At 45.8% G+C, this 22,577-nt stretch overlaps 1 protein-coding gene across 9 annotated transcripts in view; it reads left to right on the top strand.

Annotated features, from left to right (window-relative positions):
- LOC109873450 (activator of transcription and developmental regulator AUTS2) overlaps window positions 1–22,577 on the top strand; it is a 469,244-nt gene that overhangs the window by 432,122 nt on the left and 14,545 nt on the right. For all 9 annotated transcript variants that reach the window (XM_031807543.1, XM_031807548.1, XM_031807540.1 and 6 more), the window contains one exon: window positions 21,351–21,933. In XM_031807543.1, the coding sequence (XP_031663403.1) occupies window positions 21,351–21,933 (583 nt within the window). The remainder of the gene's footprint in view (window positions 1–21,350; window positions 21,934–22,577) is intronic.

The following is a 22,577-nucleotide window of genomic DNA, read 5'->3' as shown; positions in this document are numbered from 1 at the left end:
GTAGCCGGTTAGTGACAGTGACTACGTTCAGGACAGGGTACTGAGTGGAGACCGGCTAGTGATGACTATTTAACTGTTACGTGAATTACGTTATCAGTGTTCATAAACTGAACTTCAATTAAACTGCTCAGTCTGCAACCCAGAATTTGTAAGATTATGGTTGAATGAAACAGACAGAGGCCCAGCTACAATAGCCAAAATGTTTATTCATGAGGACATCCTAGTCCGTTTGTACAAAACCATCCATTTTATACAGGCTCCTTATGCACATACCTTCACACACAAACAGTAGGTATCCTACGCACATATTGTATCACTACCCAGCCGACAAAGATTAGGGAGACTGTGAGAAGCACTCCCTGTCCTCCCCCAAGATTAGGGAGACTGTGAGAAGCACTCCCTGTCCTCCCCCAAGATTAGGGAGACTGTGAGAAGCACTCCCTGTCCTCCCCCAAGATTAGGGGGACCGTGAGAAGTACTCCCTGCCCTCTCCCAAATCTCCCAGCCTAGCCAGGTCAGCACTGAATTTTGCTCAGACAGTCTGTGTTTAATTAAGATACTATAAAGATATATTGTACAGATATATTGTTTTACCCTTATTCTGCCTAAAACTACACACATCATTAATTATACTTTTACTGACTAAAACTACACACATCATTAATAATAATTTTATGATTTTAATCAATTTCATACAGTTATATGGTTTCAGGGTTGAATATTCTAATCATTAATTTAAACATAGAAATTCAATTTTCAATCCACCCTTAATGACTAAATAATACACACTGAGACATCAAACACTATATGGAAACATACATGGTGTACAAGAATAATCCAAACCAATACATGTATGTACATTCGATATTCATCAATGACTGTTCTATGCCTATCCAATTATAACTCTTCCTGTTAGGATGTTTATTACAATCTTCCTAAAAAACAGTCTAAACATAAAAAATTGTCCCACATTGGCTCCTCGTAGTTAAAAGAAACAAAGCCTTCTCCTAGGCCTGGAGGCCTGTATTCGTCATCCCACTGGTCGGAGCTTGGAATCGGTCCGTACCTCACCATCTGTTGCGTCATTGACCTCTCCAGAGTCCTGGTGATCAAACTTCTCACACATGGGACCAAACAGCATCCACACAGAACCAAAACATTCATACAGGTGAAAGTTGCCCACAACACAGTGATTATGACATTTTTCCATTTCCCAAACATACTGTCCAACCAATTTGTTAGAGAATTATACACCCCAGAGTTATCTACTAATTCGTGAGCTAATGTGGTTAAACCAGCCAGGGCCTTGGTCACTGATCCGTCTGGAGCTGTGTTATTAAAAAATAAACGCACAGCATTGAACCCCAATCATTCTACCTACCCCGCCCTTTTCTGCCAATGAACATATCAAGAGTCAGTCTATTTTACCAGGTCATGAGGGAGGTGGCGGATAATTGGTCAGAGAACCCCTTTTCTGCATCCCCAGTATCATTCACAAATCTCTGTTGATTATAATAGAGGTCATTAATCTAATCCACATTTTTATTTATTGTCAACCACCAAAAGAACGTAGTGGTAAAGTCTTCACCTATTTGATTCATAGCTTTGTATTAATCTGTAACTTCCCTGAAGATGCCAATAGCATCCACCTAGACAAAGCTACTCCCATCCTGGTCAAAACTCCTCCTGTGCCTACTGTAGCCTCCTATAACTGGCCTCTGATGACTAACTCGAACTGGTTGGACCAATAACCAGCCTTTTTGATAGTTTCTGTCATATGCGTCCTTTGCTGGTACGAGCCCACCCTACATCAGTTATAGGTGCTGTGAGGTTAAGAATCTTCTCCTGTACTTCCAAACCTAAGTCAGTCACATTAACAATTACCTTTCAGACATTAAAATCATCTATGTTCTCAGTGCCATTCTTGTATCTATAACACTGGTACTGTGAACCGAGGTGGGTTGGCTGAGTACTTCAATCTGGCCAACCCAATCCCTGTAAAGTTATTTGCTTTCCTAGGGAATTGTTTAATGTTTACCTTAAATCCTACATCTTGATCTTCTTTGACTCCTTATTCTGTAAGTCACTCATCAGTGTGTTATATAGTTTATATTTTACTTCTTATCAAAGACAATGGCGTCCTATATTTAGTATCGGCAAGGTGGTGGATCTGGATGTATCAGAGAGGTTTCCAAGACTAGGATGCAGCTCAGAGCCCCTACTCTTCCCAATAACCGCCAACTCTCTCCTGCCCTTAGTCGGTCTGCTAGGCACCACCCCACTTCTAGGATCACCCACAGTGATGAACGGTCAGGATAGCAAATCTTCGTTAAAGAGGTAACCCCCGGACCAAGTTGGTACTCGGTTCTTCTCCTAACTCTGTGTGTGATCAACGGTGCCTATATGTGTACATACCTTCTTGCAGTGGCTAACGCGGACCCAAGTAACTCTCTCAGCTATTCTAATGGCAAAGGCGGTGGTTTAACAGAACCTGGTATGGGCCTTCCCAATGGGGCTGCTTCCCGTCTATTCTCCTCAGGGACTGGGTCCACACCCAGTCTCCTGGTTGGATTGAGTGAATCACCTTCTCCTTTGATGCACCTGACCTGACCTCGCCTTCTGGAAGATATTGCGGGGTGAACATGCCGTGGCTCGGTGGCTGAGGTCTTTGATGATCTTCTTGGCCTTCCTGTGATCCCGGGTGCTGTAGATGTCCTGGAGGGTAGGGAGTGTGCCCCAGTGACGTGTTGGGCTGACCACACCACCCCCTGGAAAGCCCTGTGGTTCCGGACGGTGCAGTGATATAGCCCGACAAGATGCTCCCAATGATGCATCTGTAAAAGTTTGTGAGGGTCTTAGGGGCCAAGCCAAATTTATTCAGCCTCCGCTGTTGTGCCTTCTTCACCACACTGTCTGTGTGGGTGGACCATTTCACCTTCACATTTCACCAAGCTTTTCACCTTCTCCACTGTGGACCGTCAAAGTGGATGGGGGCGTGCTCCCGCTGCTGTCTCCTGAAGTCCACGATCAGCTCCTTCGTTTTGTTGAAGTTGAGGGAGAGTTTATTTTCCTGGACTACTACGCCAAGGCTCTCACCTCCTCCCTGTAGACTGTCTCGTCATTGTTGGTAATCAGGCCTACAACTGTTGTGTCGTCTGCAAACTTGATGATTGAAATGGAGGCTTGCGTGGACACGCAGTCGTGGGTGAACAGGGAGTACCCAACGGGGCTGGGCACTCACCCTTGTGGGGCCCCTGTGTTGTGGATCAGCGTAGTGGAGGTGTTGTTGCCTACCTTCACCACCTGGGGGCGGCTCATCAGGAACTCCAGGACCCAGTTGCACAGGGCGGGGTTCAGACACAGGGGCCCGAGCTTAATGTTGAGCTTGGAGAATCAATTAACAGCATTCCTACATAGGTATTCCTCTTGTCCAGATGGGATACAGCAGTGTGCAGTGCTATGGCGATTGCATAGTCAGTGGATCTTTTGGGGCGGTATTTAAATTGCAGTGGGTCTAGGGTGTCAGGTAAGGTAGAGGTGATATGATCCTTAACTAGCCTCTCAAAGCACTTCATGATGATAAGTGAGTGCTACGGGGCTATAGTCATTTAGTTCAGTTACATTCGCTTTTTGGGTACAGGAATAAGAGTGGACATACTGAAGCAAGTGGGGACAGCAGACTGGGATAGGGAAAGATTGAATATGTCCGTAAACACTCAAGCCAGCTGGTCTGCGCATGCTCTGAGGTCAGGGCTAGGGATGCTGCCTGAGCCGGCAGCCTTGGGATCGTTAACACTCCTAAATGTCTTACTGACGTCGGCCACAGAGAACGAGAGTATACAGTCCTCGGGAGCGACCCGTGTCGGTGGCACTGTGTTATCCTCAAAGCAGACGTAGAAGGTGTTTAACTTGTCCAGGAGCAAGACATCAGTGTCCGCGATGTGGCTTGTTTTCCATTTATAATCCGTGATTATCTGGAGTCCCTGCCACATACGTCTCGTGTCTGAGCCATTGAATTGCAACTCCACTTTATCCCTGTACTGACGTGTTGCCTGTTTGATTGGCTTACAGAGGGCATAACTGGACTGTTTGTATTCAACCATATTCCCAGTCACCTTTCCGTGGTTAAATGCGAGGGTTCACGCTTTCAGATTTTTGCGAATGCTGCCATCTATCCTTTTGTTTTTTGATTTGGATAGGTTTTAATCATCATAATGGAAACAACATCCCCTATACACTTCCCGAAGAACTCAGTCACCGTGTCAGTGTATGTGTCAATGTTATACTGAGAGGCAACCCGGAACATATCCCAGTCCACGTGATCAAAACAATCATATACAGTAAATGTAGGGGATGGAAATACATGGGAAATGTATGGGAAATACATGGTTATTCAAAAACTAGAATCCCTATTAACATTTATTGGGTCTTAGCAAGGTGTGTGTGTGTGTGTGTGTGTGTGTGTGTGTGTGTGTGTGTGTGTGTGTGTGTGTGTGTGTGTGTGTGTGTGTGTGTGTGTGTGTGTGTGTGTGTGTGTGTGTGTGTGTGTGTGTGTGTGTGTGTGTGTGTGTGTGTGTGTGTGTGTGTGTGTGTGTGTGTGTGTGTGTGTGTGTGTGTGTGTGTGTGTCCGTATACTAATGAGGCCCCATGGTGGCCAAGTTGTGTATGTGTGTCAGGAGACTAGTCCACCCTCGTTACCATGTCAATGCATGGATGGATTTGTTTACCAATACCAGCCAAGGCCAGAGGCAGACTAGACACCCCTGTCTCCTCAACCGCCTATATCCTTCTGTTAGTCTTATTCTATCTTTCTCCCTTTCAAAGAAACTTAACCACTGCTATTTTATATCACTCTAAGGCAGATGTGGAAACATGTGATGACTGGACGCTACTTGGAGCTCCACAGACATGCCGGCTTCAGCCAGGCAGAATGAAATCCTTCGACATGATGGGATTAACACACAGGATTAGATTCCCTGGTTGTGATTACTGTTAGATTACTGTTTTACTGTCAAGAGGTTCACCCTGAGGGCAGCAGCAGCGATGGCGGTGGTGCTCTAGGTTGTGTGAAGCAGTATTGGAGCTCTGCTACTGATTACTGTGATGTTGGGAAGGTAGTCCCACTGTAAATCTGTTACTAAATGTATCAGTGCTGTATTGTACTGAGAGCTCCATAGGGAGTCTGTGTGAAGTTTAGAGAAACAGAAACACCATTTGTTTTTTTGGTGTGTCTGGCCAGCCAGGTTTCCTTCATATGGAAGCAGTTTCCTGTGTGAGGTACATTAGACCTGATGGCAATACCCCTAGTCCCCATAGTGACATGGGATCTCCAGTCTGCTTAGACCAACCTAGAGGAAGTGAAAACCAGGCAATGTTGTCGTTACACACAACCGTCTGGGCTCTGAGATGGAGGGTTATTTTTCAGTAGGGGACCCGGTGTGAACAGTCTGAAGGGGAAGCACAGCACATGGGTGGTATACCCCATCTCCGCCCCTCTCCTCTCCACCACTGTGGTCCCAGAGGGGGGGCAGGGTTATGGGCTGAAACCGTAAACACTGAACTCTGGAGATGGAGGATAAAGTTGAAGGCACACACAGCTGGTGCCCAGGCTGGTGTGAGAGAGGGTGAGAGAGAGAGAGAGGGAGGAATCTGGCCCGGGTTGATGAATGCAAGGCTTTAATTGCTCCCCAAGAGAAGAGGTTATCTTTTTTTGACTCTCTCTTTTCTCTCCTCATAAATATGCAGGGTTCAAACCAACGCCCCAAGGGTCAGGTGTATTAGACCTGACTACAGAGTGCTGTTAGTTAGCAGCTCAAACCTGACCCAAATAGGCCTACATGTGTTTCCAGTACACTTCCTATGAATACTACCCCAGCCACCACAGTCTGGCTGTCATTTGTCCCAGTGTTGGTTCATTAAGACGCACCAGATTAGTATGGCTGAAGAGTTGGGAGTGGAGCTAGGCTGATATAATAGTGAGTGATGTAGCTGCCTAGGCCTAGTCTCAATGGCCAGTGCAACATCGCCCTCTGCTGTTGGTGTACCATTACACAGGGCAAGAGAGAGATGTCGGCATAGAGAGGGAATAGAGGACATGCTTCATTTGTGGTGGGTTATGCTTGTGTGTGTGTAAATTTAGTTAAATACACTGAGTTTACAAAACATTAAGAACACCTGCTCTTTCCATGGCATAAACTGACCAGGTGAATCCAGGTGAGAGCTATGATCCCTTATTGATGTCACTTAAATGAGTGTAGGTGCAGGGGAGGAGACAGTTTATTAAAGAAGGGTTTTTAAGACTTGAGACAATTGAGACATGGATTGTGTATGTGTGCCATTCAGAGGGTGAATGGGCAAGACAAAATATTGAAGTGCCTTTGAACGGGGTATGGTAGTAGATGCCAGGCGCACCGGTTTTAGTGTGTCAAGAACTGCACCGCTGCTGGGTTTTTCACGCTCAACAGTTTCCTGTGTGTATCAAGAATGGTCCACCATCCAAAGGACATCCAGCCAACTTGATACAACTGTGGGAAGCATTGGAGTCAACCTGGGCCAGCATCCCTGTGGAATGCTTTCGACACCTTGTAGAGTCCATGCCCTGAGAGCAAAAGGGAAGGTATTCCTAATGTTTGCACACTCAGTGTATATATTGAAAAATAAAGTTGAGCATGTGCATTTGATATAAGCAAAGCCTAATGAACTGTGAAATGTTCAATTTGATCACCATGCAGGCCCATTGGTTCTCCCTCTCCGTCTCTGGCCAGGCTTTTATAAGCCTTCTGAAGCACATCAACATCCTCCGGATTGTTGCCATCTGTTAAAGATTACTCCACTTGGTTCAGTCCATTCCTAGCAGGAACTATTTGATTTTGTGGTGTTAGATTTCCCACTTTATTCCATGTGTCAGGTTTTTGTGTAATGCCGACATCTTAGAAGGGCCTTTTTTTGAGGCATTTTCAAAGGGAAAGCCAACAGGCTGTGGCAGCGGTGTTGGGTCCTGGTCTGTTTTAGCTCTTACTGTTGTTACTTCTTTGGGGCTGTTTTGGGGCTTCTCTTGGGCTGTGTAGGTGAAGTGGAGGAGAGCGAGGCGAGGCGGAGGCCCTTCCCCGAGCCCCAATAACCCCAGAAGCCCCTTTCTCTCTCTGCCATGTAGTGTTGTGATGTATGCATCCCCCGGCCAGACCTGACACTGCCCGCCCGCCCAGTGGGGCCATTTGGAACCCCACACCCCCTGTGAGGACTGAGAAGGAAGCCCTGGCAACAGAGGCTGCATTGTTCAACCTTCTTCTGCCGGCCCACCATAACGTAACCCTACCCCGGGGGCCCGCCGCAGTCCAAGAGGGGGGATATTGGGTTGTCCCCCCTCTAAGCCGAGGGGCGTGTTGAGAGAAGAGCGAGGCAGCTGACTGTTTGGGCGGCTCAGCTCTGTTCAAATAAACAGCTTAGGTCTAACCCCCCACCTCTCCTCTCCCTCCAAACCCCTTCTTCTAATGCCCCACACTCCAGCCTCAGAAGGCAGCAATCACACAGTCAGAGCTCATCATCATTTGTGGTGTTATTAAGCCAGTTATTTTTAGAGAGAGAGAGAGAGAGAGAGAGAGAGAGAGAGAGAGAGAGAGAGAGTGAGTGGCCCAATTCCTTGGCTTCCCTCCCTCCCTTAGGTGCTGCTGGTGGATAGATAGATACGTAGATACATTTACAGCCACATCAGCGGGCCATGCAGGCCACAATGGCGGGGAGGGGTGAGGGACGACGGTTTGTGTGCTCGCCCTCTTCCACCCTGGGTGTGCTGTTAATCCAGTCACTCTGAAACCTGAGCCCGGGGTAATGAGAAAGCACATTACATACACAACACACACACAGGCCCTTAAATGTACATGGAAAGCTAACATTAATAATGAGGAGAGATTGACTTCGTCACTATTTGTATTTGTGAGAAGTATTGACATGTTGACGCACCGAGCTGTCTAAATGACTAGCACACAGCTTGGACACCCGTGTGCACACCCCACAAGACATGCCACCAGAGGTCTCTTCACAGTCCACAAGTCCACAAGAGACTATGGGAGGCACACAGTACTACATAGAGCCATGACTACATTGAACTCTATTCCACATCAGGTAACTCATGCAAGCAGTAAAATTAGATATACCTTATGGAACAGCGGGGACTGTGAAGAGACACACACACATGATAACATACACACTATACACACATGTACACATTCATTTTGTGTTGTAGATACTGTATTTGGTGGTAGAGTAGTGGCCTGAGGGCACACACTTAATGTGTTGTGAAATCTAATGTCATGTTTTTTTTATTGTATATAACTGCCTTCCTTTTGCTGGACCCCAAAAAGAGTAGCTGCTGTCCTGGCAGGAAGTCCAGGGGATCCAAAATAAATAGAAATAAACCATTCATGGAACTGTTTTAGGAATGTTGGCATCCCTCGTTTTCTTAAGAAAAGGAGCTACAGTTGAAGTCGGAAGTTTACATACACTTAGGTTGGAGTCATTAAAACTTGTTTTCAACCACTCCACAAATGTCTTGTTAACAAACTATAGTTTTGGCAAGTCGGTTAGGACATCTACTTTGTGCATGACACAAGTCATTTTTCCAACAATTGTTTACAAACAGATTATTTCACTTATAATTCACTGTATCACAATTCCAATGGGTCAGAAGTTTACATACACTAAGTTGACTGTGCCTTCAGAGAGCTTGGAAAATTCCAGAAAATTATGTCATGGCTTTAGAAGCTTCTGATTGACATCATTTGAGTCAATTGGAGGTGTACCTGTGGATGTATTTCAAGGCCTACCTTCAAACTCAGTGCCTATTTGCTTGACATCATAGGAAAATTAAAAGAAATCAGCCAAGACCTCCCCCAAAAATTTGTAGACCTCCACAAGTCTGGTTCATCCTTGGGAGCAATTTCCAAACGCCAATTTCCAAACGCCTGAAGATACCACGTTCAAACAATAGTATGCAATACTTTTTGGAGAAATGTCCTCTGGTCTGATGGAACACAAATAGAACTATTTGGCCATAATGACCATCTTTATGTTTGGAGGAAAAAGGGGGAGGCTTGCAAGCCCAAGAACACCATCCCAACCGTGAAGCACAAGGGTGGCAGCATCATGTCGTGGGGGTGCTTTGCTGCAGGAGGGACTGGTGCACTTCACAAAATAGATGGCATCATGAGGCATGAAAATGATGTGGATATATTGAAGCAACATCTCAAGACATCAGTCAGGAAGTTAAAGCGTGGTAGCAAATGGGTCTTCCAAATGGACAATGACCTCAAGCATACTTCCAAAGTTGTGGCAAAATGGCTTAAGGGGTATTGAAGTGGCCATCACAAAGCCCTGATCTCAATCCTGTATAAAATTTGTGGGCAGAACTAAAAAAGCGTGTGCGAGCAAGGAAGCCTACAAACCTGACTCAGTTACACCAGCTCTGTCAGGAGGAATGGGCCAAAATTCACCCAACTCATTGTGGGAAGCTTGTAGAAGGCCACCCAAAATGTTTGACCCATGTTAAACAATTTAAAGGCAATGCTACCAAATACTAATTGAGTGTAAACGTCTGACCCACTGGGAATGTGATGAAAGAAATTAAAGTTGTAATAAACTACTATTATTCTGACATTTCACATTCTTAAAATAAACTGACCTAAAACAGGACATTTTTACGAGGATTAAATGCCAGGAATTGTGAAACACTGAGTTTAAATGTATTTGGCTGAGGTGTATGTAAAGTTCCGACTTCAACTGTACATCACATTTTATGTAAGATATATTTAGCCCCAGTCATAATCGTTGAGGATATAGAAGCAGTGTTTTTTGCCAATGTTAGCTCCTTCCTTCCACCATTCTAAACAGAGCGGGCTAGACTGATGGCTCTCTAGGGGCATGTCTCTCTCTTTCCATCTCCATCTCCCTCCCACAGAAATCAAGTGGTGTCAATGTGTCGAGTAGAGCTGTCACTCCCCTGATTGCAGCCAGTCAATTACTCTCACTCACACCCCTCTGGATAAAGACATTCAGAGAGAGAGAAGGATAGAGAGAGGGAGGAGTAGAAGGGGACTAGATGGACTAGGGATTGTTACTCGACACCACAGGCGTGCCAAGCTTAAATGCCCCTCATTGCTGCATGCTGGAGCGTCTCATCAGATAGAAAGAGAGTGAGGGAGCCGTCTGCCCCAATAGAGTAGCCCTGTCCTGCTGTAAGGACACACAGCAGTCACCCCGTGGCTGTGTGGTATGACCTGCTGGGCTGGGTGGTTCTGTGTGTGGTACGAGCTGCCCTGCTGGGTTTAAACTGACCCCATTGGGACTCTATGGAGCTGAAGGAGCCTCTGTCTGTCTGTCTGTCTGTCTGTCTGTCTGCAGAGAATAAGAGAATAGAGCCACACACAGAGGACATATGGCAGGACAAAGCACACGACTGAGGTGGCAGTTGGACCTGTAGACCGGTAGGGTTTCTGTGTGTGTGCGTGTGTGTGTGTGTCAGAGATGTGAGAGAGACAGAAATGGAGAAAGGATGTTATTGTGTACTTAACCTTAAGTTGTTAACTCAACATGGGAAATCCGGAGCTGAATCTACTTAGTGTCGAGAGTATATGTTGCAAGTTAAAATCCTTTTTCAAGTGTATGCCTTTGAATGTACACACCACCTGACAGTACATGACTCCTAGACCACCTCACTGCTCATGTTAAGGCATTGAAAAAGCATTTGTGGTAAAAGTCAACCAGCAGATTCTGAGATTAAAGTAATGGTGAGAATGGTAAGAAAGGACATCTCTGTGGTGGGTGGGGGAGGGGGGGGGTCCCTCAGACTGCTTTGTGGTAATGGAGGTCTATTGTCCTGTCTCAGTCTCAGTGTCGGTCTCTGGGGCCCAGGCTGTGAATGAGCTGAGTGAAGAGTGACAGAAGCATCACGGGTGGCTAGAGAGGTAAAGCCCACCGCTGACTGACAGAACTGGACTGTTCGTGGTGGTGAAGGCCTCTTAGCAATTCCTCTCTCCCCGGAGAGATACAAGGTTTACAGAGAGAGATAGAGAGGGATAGGGCCACCTACCATCACTAGCAAATATATCAGGGCCTGAAAGGAGGCATCTCAGCTGCCTTGCTGCCAGGTCCAACACTCTCTCTGTCTCCACAGCTGCCTTGTGTTGGGGTGTAGTGTTACTCCACTATGACAGCCAGTAAGTAGCACTGTAATCCATTTATGTGTTATTATTTCACAACAGGTTGGCGATAGAGAAATGTGACAGTGGCAGCCAAAGCTGCAGTAGACCTGTCCGCCTGACCATACTGTGTGTGACAACATAGAAAGATAATTACTTATCAGACATTCCCATTCCCAGAGTTTTGACATTATATTTCTATGTGTGAGAACAACCACCTGTGACAGTGTGCCCATCATCAGGGCCCTGTGGCAGGGCCCAGAGCCTGACCTCATCTCCCATGGGATATATAACGATTTGTTCTTTAAAGGGTGAACACTGTCCTCACCATTGGGCCTGGAAACCAGATACCCACCACTGCCACCGAGCCTAGCGTCCTCCTACCCCCCCCCCCCCAGTCCGCCCCCAGTCCTCACCCTTAGGGCTCACTCAGGCCTGCGGTGTTAAAGTGGCTAACAGTGGAGCCAGCACATATCCCACATGCTGCTGGAGTGAGAAATGGACAGGCAGTCAGCCATAGGAAAGACAGACAGTCCAGAGCCATTATGAGTTGGTGTAATCAGAGCTGAGCTGTGGGTGGCTGAGATTCAGAGGGCCTGGGCATGGTAATGGTAATGGCTGCATTACGATGATGAAGACTGAGACTGATTGTTTGTGTCAAGAGATTATATGTGTGAATGGAAGAAGAATAGAAATGATTTGGCAAGGTGAGTTAACAGGTTGGTCTCTCCTTTCTCATTTCTGTCTGTTTCTCTTCAATTCAAGTTGATTGCTTCATTGGCATGACATTCAGAGACGTACTGCCAAAATAGCGAGAGCATTTGACCTAAAACTAAGGCATCTTAAGTTTCTCTTTCCAGGCTGTGATATTTTTGCTAGGGGGGAGCGATATTGGATTCTCTCCTTCTCCCTCCCTCCATCTATCTGGCAGTGTCTCTCCCATGTTTTTTTCTCTCTCTCTCATTCTCTCTCTTACCCTCCCTCCATTTATCTGGCAGTGTCTTCTCCTCTGAGCCCCTCAGGCCACTGGTCCTCTCACATGGCCACGCATCTGTCACAAGAGCTTAGAACAACAGTCAATGGGGTTAATAGACCCATTATATTAGAGTACTGCTGCCTTCTAACGCAAGGGGAATCACAGCTATATATATCAGAGCAGATGCAGTTAACTCCCTCCATTGGTCAACAACACACACACACACACACACACACACACACGCACGCACACGCACGCACACACAAAATAATATCATTAATACTACACACGTGCACAAAATGTTTTCACTAATGCATACATTTCATCCATGTACATTACATTAATTTCTTCATTTATGACATTGATCTATTATATGAGCTACAGTTTCAGCTCTATGGCTGCTTTCGTTAATGCTGCAGTTCGTTAATGCCGGGGTGTGCCTTACTACCGAGGAATACATGAGTCTGTATTCACACTGAAACGCAACACGTGTAACACTTTCCCCAAGACACATATCCAGAATAGCTTTCCTGTCCTCTCTCTTACCCCCGGCTTTATTTCTGTTTAACTTCCATTCCCCTGCGGTTAACAGCTCTGGTCCCCCATGTAGCCTGGCCCTCCTGACCCGGGGTGTAACCCACACCACTCTGGGGGACCCTCCGTCAGTGTCAGGCCCAGTGGCGGGGCCCCATCTGGGGCATGTAGGACATGCATACCTGGATGATGTGTGCACATAGCTGCAGGGTGCTCTGGGACACACTGAGACGTGGATATGGGGATCAGAGGCATAGTGTTACAGCTCTCACCCCCTCTAATGCTGTTAACGTCTTTAAACCTGAGGGGATGATACTGTCTGCAGGATTCTCTGGCTGCCTGCTTTGGCATGAACCCTGAGGTGAGGTCAACCAACTGCCTTCTGATAAGGTTACTGACATAGAGCTTTTAGCTATTCAGTAAATTGATATTACAAGTACAAGTCACTGGTCGTTTAGCTTACAGCGGTTGGCCTTGTAAAAATGTGAGTGATCTGTCTGACTTTAAAGCAGCAGTCAAAGTGTAGCATAGTAAACTGCATTCTTCACAGACTCTGAGCCTTCTCTCAGTTCTTCTGGAGAGGTGCATTCTGGGCCATGTCCCATCAGACGTGGAGGTTCCCTCATGGCACCACCAGACAGACTGTTGTGACGCCAGGGTTCCCTATACTCTACCATGGTGGAGTACTTCAGGAGCACCAGGGAACTCAGTGGGGGAGTTGGGCTCAGCAGCCATCTGCTAATATGAACACGGGAGCTTTCCCTTTTACTTGTCTTTCTGGAGAAAGAGAGATGGAGAGATGGTGAAGTAGTAGAGTATCCTGAGAGAAAGCTGTAGATAGAGACTGCCATGTATGTGTGTGTGTGTGTGTTAAAGATGTCTGATGTTCGCCTGACTACAGTCTTTATTAGAAACAAATAAGCACATCTACTCTCACTAACTGACTCAGGGTCTGCGGGGGACACCAGTCCACAAAGCTGAGGATGAGGTCACTCAATTTAACACACTTGGTAGACCTAAATGAAAACCCAATTTTCGCTGTCTAACCAAATACAAAGCCAAATGTTAAGCTACTTTCTTATTTCTTTCTTTACGAGCTAAATTGTTTCCTGAACGGAGGTTGCTCTGTGGCCTAACCGCTTATAGAATAGTGTTTCTGCAGTAGAATAAAAGGCATGTTTTATTCAGAGTGCATCTGGAAACACAGTTAGAGTAGTGAGAGTTCTCCCCAGACCCCTCGGCATGGGGGACTCTGATTATAATTCATGTTTACAGAGATAGACAAATAAAAGATGTCATTTTCTCTTTGAGGAGGGCCGGACTGTAGTCGGTGGTATTCAGCTCTGTGTGTACATTAATTGATTTCACTTTAGGAAACAGCCAGCCTCCTGGATTTATTTGTCCGTTTTGGAGGGGGAGAGCAGGGATAGGCACAGCGGGGGCGTGGGTGGGAATGGAAGGTTTCGGGGGAAAGAGAGCGGCAGGCTCTCGAAACAACACCACCATTGTTTAAGTGTATAATTGTGGTCCGGCTGGAAGGCGAGAAATGGAGAGAGAGAGAGAGAGAAAAACGCCCACGATTACGTCTAGACCACATGAATCTGTTTCTTATGATTGTAACTGAGCCTTGAGTTCAGTGCAGTGCAGTCCTTAGTGGAGCATTGGGTTGGTTGGCTGCAACACTAAGCAGGATGCAGAGAGATGTTTCCCCTGAAGCATGGTTAGAGACTGACTGACTGCCTGAATGACTGCCTGACTGACTGGGGCAGAATCTGCTAACGATGGCAAGAGAGAGAAAAAATAAAATACATACAGAGACAGATGGAGAGAAAGAGAAGATATATAAAGGGAATAGAGAGAGAGAGAGAGAGAGAGAGAGAGAGAGAGAGAGAGAGAGAGAGAGAGAGAGAGAGAGAGAAGTAAAAAGGTGAGAGCTAGAGAGAGGGGGAGTGAGTCGAGGGGAGATTCTCATTTGGGCAAAAGACCGTCCTCCGTTCTCTCTCCGTGACCTGGAAGTCGATATGTGGTCAAGGAGTGTGTCATATCCTTTAAAGTCAAGCGGAAGTGTCCTCCCCTCCTCGATAGCCACCTTCCATTGAGGATACTCGTGTATCCTACCGCAGAAGAGTATTGAAATATACCACATCCCTTTGAATCAGCTTTTGTTTTGTCAGTGGAGAAAAACATACACACGTTTAAAAACAATATGCTACTTATTGATTTATCTATAAAATGTCTTGCTTAGACATTTATTTTGGGACATACCCCTGTAAACACAATGACATGTGAGTGGAGAAGGACTGTCTCATTACAAACAAGCACATTTCCATCCACTTTCACTTTCCTCGATTAACTTTGACCTTTTTCCAAAGGAGGCGAGAGAGGATGTTCTCACAGGGTGGGGTGTTTTTACCATCCACCTGAAACCGCTGCCTCTTAGATTTCCCCTCCCCAAAAGACAAACAGACAACATGGTTCAGCAACCGCCACAGGTTAACTGCTGTTGCATCACTTTCTGCCCTCTCTCGCCCTCTCCCCCTCTCTCTCTTTTTTTCTCTATCTCTGACAAGGTGAGGTTAACCAGGGTTGGCTGTGTTTTTCTCCACATTTCCTGGCAGTGTGTTTCCCCTCAGTAGCACCTGTTTCCTTCTGCCTCAACAGGTGCACAGCTGTCAGCACAACACAGCTGTCAGACTGTATATATCTTGTTTTTCATACAAAACATTTTGACGACGTTAACTAAAATGATCACCTTCCCTCAAGCTTCCTAGCCCTGGTCTTGAACCCAAGCCTAAGTGTTCTACAGTTATTTTCGTTCAATGAGAATGTTTTGTGTCCTCTGTGAACCATGAGGGGCTCAGTATCACTCGAGCACATAGGCTGCTTCTGCTGCTAACGAGACATTTCACCCTCCGATAACTGTTGCATACTGTGATTTTGACACTGAGCAAGCCAGACAGTTTGGTCTCCTCTGAGGCTCCTGTATCTTGCATCATGGAGTCTGGGTAGTGGCTAGATAGCCTCATAGTTTCACTTCCCCTCTCATCATCATCTTCCTCACCGTGTCTCTCAGACCAAAACCCACCCATAGGCTAGCCTGATGACAGTTCTGTTTTGTGCTGTCTTGCCAACTCTTATGGTCATTGTCACGCCATAGGAGTTGGCAAGACAGCACAAACAGAGCAGGGACAAGGTTATCTTCACTGACAGACTCAGTGAAGAAGTCTATCCGGCCATTTGGGCTCGATAGAGAATGCACTACTGATCAAATGTTTTAGAACACCTACTCATTCAAGGGTTTTTCTTAATTTTTTACTATTTTCTACATTGTAGGATAATAGTGAAGACATCAAAACTATGAAATAACACATATGGAATCATGTAGTAACCAAAACAAGTGATAAATAAATCAAAATATATTTTATATTTGAAATCCTTCAAATAGCCACTCTTTGCCTTGATGACAGCTTTGCACACTCTTGGAATTCTCTCAACCAGCTTCACCTGGAATGCTTTTCCAACAGTCTTGAAGGAGTTTTCACATATGCTGAGCACTTGTTGGCTGCTTTTCCTTCACTCTGCGATCCAACTCATCCCAAACCATCTCAGTTTGGTTGAAGTCGGGGCATTGTGGAGGCCAGGTCATCTGATGCAGCACTACAACCACTATCCTTCCTTGTAAAATAACCCTTACACAGCCTGGAGGTGTTTTGGGTCATTGTCCTGTTGAAAAACAAATGATAGTCCCACTAAGCCCAAACCAGATGGGATGGCGTATCACTGCAGAATGCTGTGTAGCCATACTGGTTACCAGCAATGCACCCCCATACCATAACACATCCTCCTCGATGCTTCACGGTGGAAAATACACGTGGCGATCACCCACATCGCGTCTCACAAAGACACGGCGGTTGGAATCAAAAATCTCCAATTTGGACTCCAGACCAAAGAACTAATGTCCATTTCTGGTGTTTCTTGGCCCAAGCAAGTCTCTTCTTATTATTGGTGTCCTTTAGGATGGTTTCTTTGCAGCATTTCGAACATGAAGGTCTGATTCACACAGTCTCCTCTGAACAGTTGATGTTGAGATGTGCCTGTTACTTAACCTTTCTAGCGTCTAGCGGAACCCCTCGACAACATTCCCGCTAATTCAAAATTCAAAAATATTTTTCCGAAATATGTAACTTTCACACATTAACAAGTCCAATACAGCAAATAAAAGATAACCATCTTGTTAATCTACCCATTGTGTCTACCCAAGCACAACATATGATTATGTTAGGTCATAGCCAAGTCGAAAAAACACACAGCCATTTTTCCAGCCAAAGATAAGAAAAAGCTGAAAAAAAGATAAAATTAATCACTAACCTTTGATGATCTTCATCAGATGGGACATCACATAGGACATCATGTTACACAATACATGTATGTTTTATTCGATAATGTGCATATTTATATCCAAAAATCTCAGTTTACATTGGCACCTTACGTGCAGTAATGATTCCAAAACATCCGGTGATTTTGCAGAAATACGCATAATAAACATTGATAAAAGATACAAGTGTTATTCACAGAATTAAAGATAGACCTTTCCTTGATGCAAGCGCTGTGTCAGATTTCAAAAAAACTTTACGGAAAAAGCATAATCTGAGAACGGCGCTCAGAACCCAAAACAGCCAGAGGAATTTCCGCCATTTTGGAGTCAACAAAGTTAGAAACAACACCATAAATAGTCACTTACCTTTGATGATCTTCATCAGAAGGCACTCCCAGGAATCCCAGTTCGAATATAAATGACTGATTTGTTCCATGAAGTTCCATCATTTATGTCCAAATAGCCACTTGTTGTTAGCGTGTTCAGCCCAGTAATCCATCTTCATAAGGCACAGGCACTTCATCCAGACAAAAACTCAAAAAGATCCATTACAGTCCTTTAGAAACATGTCAAACGATGTATGGAATCAATCTTTAGGATGTTTTTAACATAAAACATAAATAATGTTCCAACCAGAGAATTCCTTTGTCTTCAGAAAAGCACTGGAACGAGAGGTAACTCTGTCAGGAGCGTGAGTCATGAGACCAAGGCACTCTGCCAGACCACTGACTCAGTGGTCTCATGAGCCCCTCCTTTATAGTAGAATCCTCATTCAAGTTTCTAAAGACGGTTGACATCTAGTAGAAGCCGTAGGAAGTGCAACTTTATCCATATATCAACTGTGTATTTGGTAGGCCAAGCTTTGAAAAACTACAAACCTCAGATGTCCCACTTCCTGGTTGGATTTTTCTCAGGTTTTTGCCTGCCATATGAGTTCTGTTATACTCACAGACATCATTCAAACAGTTTTAGAAACTTCAGAGTGTTTTCTATCCAATACTAATAATAATATGCATATATTAGCATCTGGGACAGAGTAGGTGGTAGTTCACTCTGGGCACGCTATTCATCCAAAAGTGAAAATGCTGCCCCCTATCCCAAAAAGGTTCAACTCTATGAAGCAGTTACTAAGGCTGCAATTTCTGAGGCTGGTGACTCTAATGAACTTATCCTCTGCAGCAGAGGTAACTTTGGGTCTTCCATTCCTGCGGCGGTCCTCATGAGAGCCAGTTTCATCATAGCGCTTGATGTTTTTTGCGACTGCACTTCAAGAAACATTTCAGAGTTCTTGAAATGTTCTGCATTGACTGACCTTCATGTCTTAAAGTAATGATGGACTGTCATTTCTCTTTGCTTATTTGAGCTGTTCTTGCCAAAGTATGGACTTCGTCTTATACCAAATAGGGCTATCTTCTGCATACCACGCTACCATGTCACAACACAACTGATTGGCTCAAATGCATTAAGAAGGAAAGAAATTCCACTAATTAACTAAAGAGTGTGCAAAGCTGTTATCAAGGCAAAGGGTGGCTTTTTGAAAAATCTCAAATCTCAAATATATTTAGATTTGTTTAACACTTTTTTGGTTACTACATGATTCCATATGTGTTATTTCATAGTTTTGATGTCTTCAACATTATTCTACAATGTAGAAAGAAAATAGTACAAATAAAGATGAACCCTTGAATGAGTAGGTGTCTGCTGCATTGGTTTTGTGTGATTGATGCGATGGAACCCCTGACTCCATTGGATCCTGTGGTTGAAGGCATGACGTGTGGGTTAAGAATGTGTGATGGGGCTATTTAGGTGAGGAATGGGACAGAGAGACGGGGAGAAGGGGACATGGACGGAGTGTTGGGAATGGGATGTCCCAGAGGTCTCTACCCCTATAAATCTGTCAGGATGGTCTCCAGGGGTCGGACTCCCTCTCAACACGGGAGAGGAGGAGGAAGGGTGAGAGGGAGAGAATAGTGACAGGGATTTTATAGCTGAAGGACAGGTGTATATTGAAATTAATGTGGATGTGCATAATTGTGTAATCATTTGATATATCAGGTTGTAGGCTGTTGTAGCAATCAGTGCTAAAATAAATACTGAAATGCCAGTCCCCTCACTCACCCTTTTTCCTAGTAGTGTGTTCTCAGTTTTGTGCCATACACAAATCAAATCAAACTGTATTTGTCAAATGCGCCGAGTAGATCTTACCATGAAATGCTTACTTACAAGCACTTAATCAACAGTGCAGTTCAAGAAAGAGTTAAGAAACTATTTTCCAAATAAACGAAAGTAAAAAAATATAAAAAGTAACACAATAAAATAACAATAACAAGGCCAAATACATAGAGTACCGGTACCGAGTCAATGTGCGGGGGTACAGGTTAGCCGAGGTAATTTGTACATGTAGGTAGGGGTGAAGATAATAAACAGTGAGTAGCAGCAGTGTACAAAAAAACTATTGGAGGGGGGGTGTCAATGTTAATAATCTGGTGGCCATTTGGTTAATTGTTCAGCAGTCTGGCTTGGGGGTAGAAGCTGTTAAGGAGCCTTTTGGTCCCACACACCCTGCCCGACCCCACTCTAACCCCCCCAGTTTCCCTTGAGCCTCAAATCTAGCCCCTGGCTTCACCACCTCTAACCTCCAACAGGTGTCAGTCATTTATTCCCCATCCTAATGTGATATAAACTACCACCACAACCCCACTACTACAGAAACAAGAAAGATTGTTGGGAAAGGAAAACAGCAGGGCTGGTGCTTTAAAGGAGCCAGCGGGGGATGTATGTATTTGTTTCCAGGGATCAAGGAAAAGGACAAATTACCCCTCGTGGGAGATGTACACATCTCCTCCTCTCCTCCTCCTGGCCCAGGAGTCTTCATTACGAGAAGAAGAGACACCTTCTTTTCAATGCGTTAGCACATCCTCAAAACAAGCCCAGGGACCTCAGGGGGGAAGGAAATGGGAAATAGATGGATGGAGAATTGGGAGCTCTCGCTCTCCATCCATCTATTAAGCCAGTGATGTTTTCTATCTAGAAGGAGCCTCTGTAAAATGGTGATGGTGTGGAGCAGATTGGCGTGGACAATAACATGGATCTGGTCTGAGGATAGACAGACACTGATTGGTGTGAGTTAGGACAAGCTTTATGCGAGTCAGTGCCGTAGTAGACTACAGAAAACTGAACTTTATGGAATTTTAAGTTGGCCTTGCGGATCCTTTAGAATCAAACATTTTGCGGAGGATTGTGCTCCTTGCTTTGCGTCCCTCCTGTATTTAGTACAGTGGGTATTGTGTAGGCTATGTGTAATGATCTGATAAAGTGTGCTAGTGCAGAAGGAAACGCTTCATCTGGGAAGAATGTATCTTGTGTTCTCCAGCTGACAGGTGTCTTGCCCTGTCCCGTCTCTCCAGGAAGCAGCAGTGGTCAATAGTTGTTACAGCAGATAATAGATATTGGCACCCTGGTCTATCTGGTGCCGGTCAGACATTATCTGACCTGACCCCTAATGATGGTGTCGCATGGGTGCTTAAATCCCTGTTAAACATTCTACTGCTAATGGAGGGGCTCGGTATGGAGCCTGAGAGAGAGGCAGGATGGCTGGGATGCAGGCTGGGGCTCAAGCGTGGTCTGTTCTCTCTCTGTAGGCTAGCTCTCTGTTGTATTACTGCTAGGCTGGTCCCCAGGGCCCCTGGTTCTTCCTCTATGAGGCGGGGGCCCACAGGGACCAACCTAGCAGTAATACTATAGAGGAAACCACCTCAGAGGCTTCAGCCTGCTATAATGGTGCTCCAGAGGGCTGCCTGCCTGCCTCACAGCTCTGGGGAACCAGCCCAATCAACAGCTCTAAAGAGATGTGTGTGTGTGTGTGTGTGTGTGTGTGTGTGTGTGTGTGTGTGTGTGTGTGTGTGTGTGTGTGTGTGTGTGTGTGTGTGTGTGTGTGTCCAGAGATAAGTGTTAATTACTGGTTGTGTATGCATTGTCATCCCCTATGAGTCTCTCCGCTCTTGCTCATAGAGAGTTGACTGCTGATGCTACAGCACAATGTCTGTCTGAGTAGGACCCACCGGCCATGCACAAACACTGTAGAGGGGCTCTGTTTAGGTCTTGCATACTGTATATAGTACCATCAATGAACTTTATCAGTGGACTGTCCTGTAGAAATAAGCAGTTTTTATGTGTAGTGTTTTGAGGTACTTACCAGTTCTTATTTGAACTATGAACTGTGACTGAAGTACTGACCAGTCTATATATTTGTGTTTCCTCTCCCTGTCAACAGTTCCAGATTTCAGCGTCGATGCGCTGTCCACCAATGACATCCAGGAGCGTGGCGGCCTGGGCCTCCCCAAGGTGTCAGGCCTAGAGCGCAGCCAGGAGAAGAGCCAGGAGAGCTGCAAGGACGTCCCTGTGCCTCCCCCCGCTCCCAGTGCCCCCAAGCAGCCGCTACCCCCGCAGCCCTATACGGCTGGCCGCCCTCGGCCCCTGCCTCTGTCCCTACCCACCTCCCAGGCCCAGCCCTCTCTCCCCGGTCCCCTTCTGGCACAGGCCCCGGTCCACCAGCCCCCACGCTCAGAGGCTTCTCTCAGGCCTCAGATCCCCGCAGCCCTGCCTCTCGCTCAGGGGCCAGAGCCTTCGCAGGCCCCCCCGCCCAGGCCCCAGCACCAGCCTGAGTCCCGGCCCCAGCGCCAGTCTGAGCCACTGTCCCACCCCCGGCCTCCGCCTAGTGTGCACCCACACCCCGCCCTACTGTCCCACCACCCCAGCCAGAGCCAGGCCGGGCCTCAACGCCTCCCCTCACACTGTGGGGCCCACCCTCGCCCCCTATCTGCCTACAGCAGCAGCCTTAGCCTTAACGGCCTCAGGTGAGTCCCAACACACTCTGTTTACACCAAGATACAGTGCCTTGCGAAAGTATTCGGCCCCCTTGAACTTTGTGACCTTTTGCCACATTTCAGGCTTCAAACATAAAGATATAAAACTGTATTTTTTTGTGAAGAATCAACAACAAGTGGGACACAATCATGAAGTGGAACGACATTTATTGGATATTTCAAACTTTTTTAACAAATCAAAAACTGAAAAATTGGGCGTGCAAAATTATTCAGCCCCCTTAAGTTAATACTTTGTAGCGACACCTTTTGTTGCGATTACAGCTGTAAGTCGCTTGGGGTATGTCTCTATCAGTTTTGCACATCGAGAGACTGAATTTTTTTCCCATTCCTCCTTGCAAAACAGCTCGAGCTCAGTGAGGTTGGATGGAGAGCATTTGTGAACAGCAGTTTTCAGTTCTTTCCACAGATTCTCGATTGGATTCAGGTCTGGACCTTGACCTGGCCATTCTAACACCTGGATATGTTTATTTTTGAACCATTCCATTGTAGATTTTGCTTTATGTTTTGGATCATTGTCTTGTTGGAAGACAAATCTCCGTCCCAGTCTCAGGTCTTTTGCAGACTCCATCAGGTTTCCTTCCAGAATGGTCCTGTATTTGGCTCCATCCATCTTC

The sequence above is a fragment of the Oncorhynchus kisutch genome, linkage group LG28 (assembly GCF_002021735.2).
Source record: "Oncorhynchus kisutch isolate 150728-3 linkage group LG28, Okis_V2, whole genome shotgun sequence".
In the NCBI taxonomy this organism is placed as follows: domain Eukaryota; kingdom Metazoa; phylum Chordata; class Actinopteri; order Salmoniformes; family Salmonidae; genus Oncorhynchus; species Oncorhynchus kisutch.
Note: the sequence above shows the minus strand (reverse complement) of the source record. Positions and strands in the feature narration are given on the sequence as shown.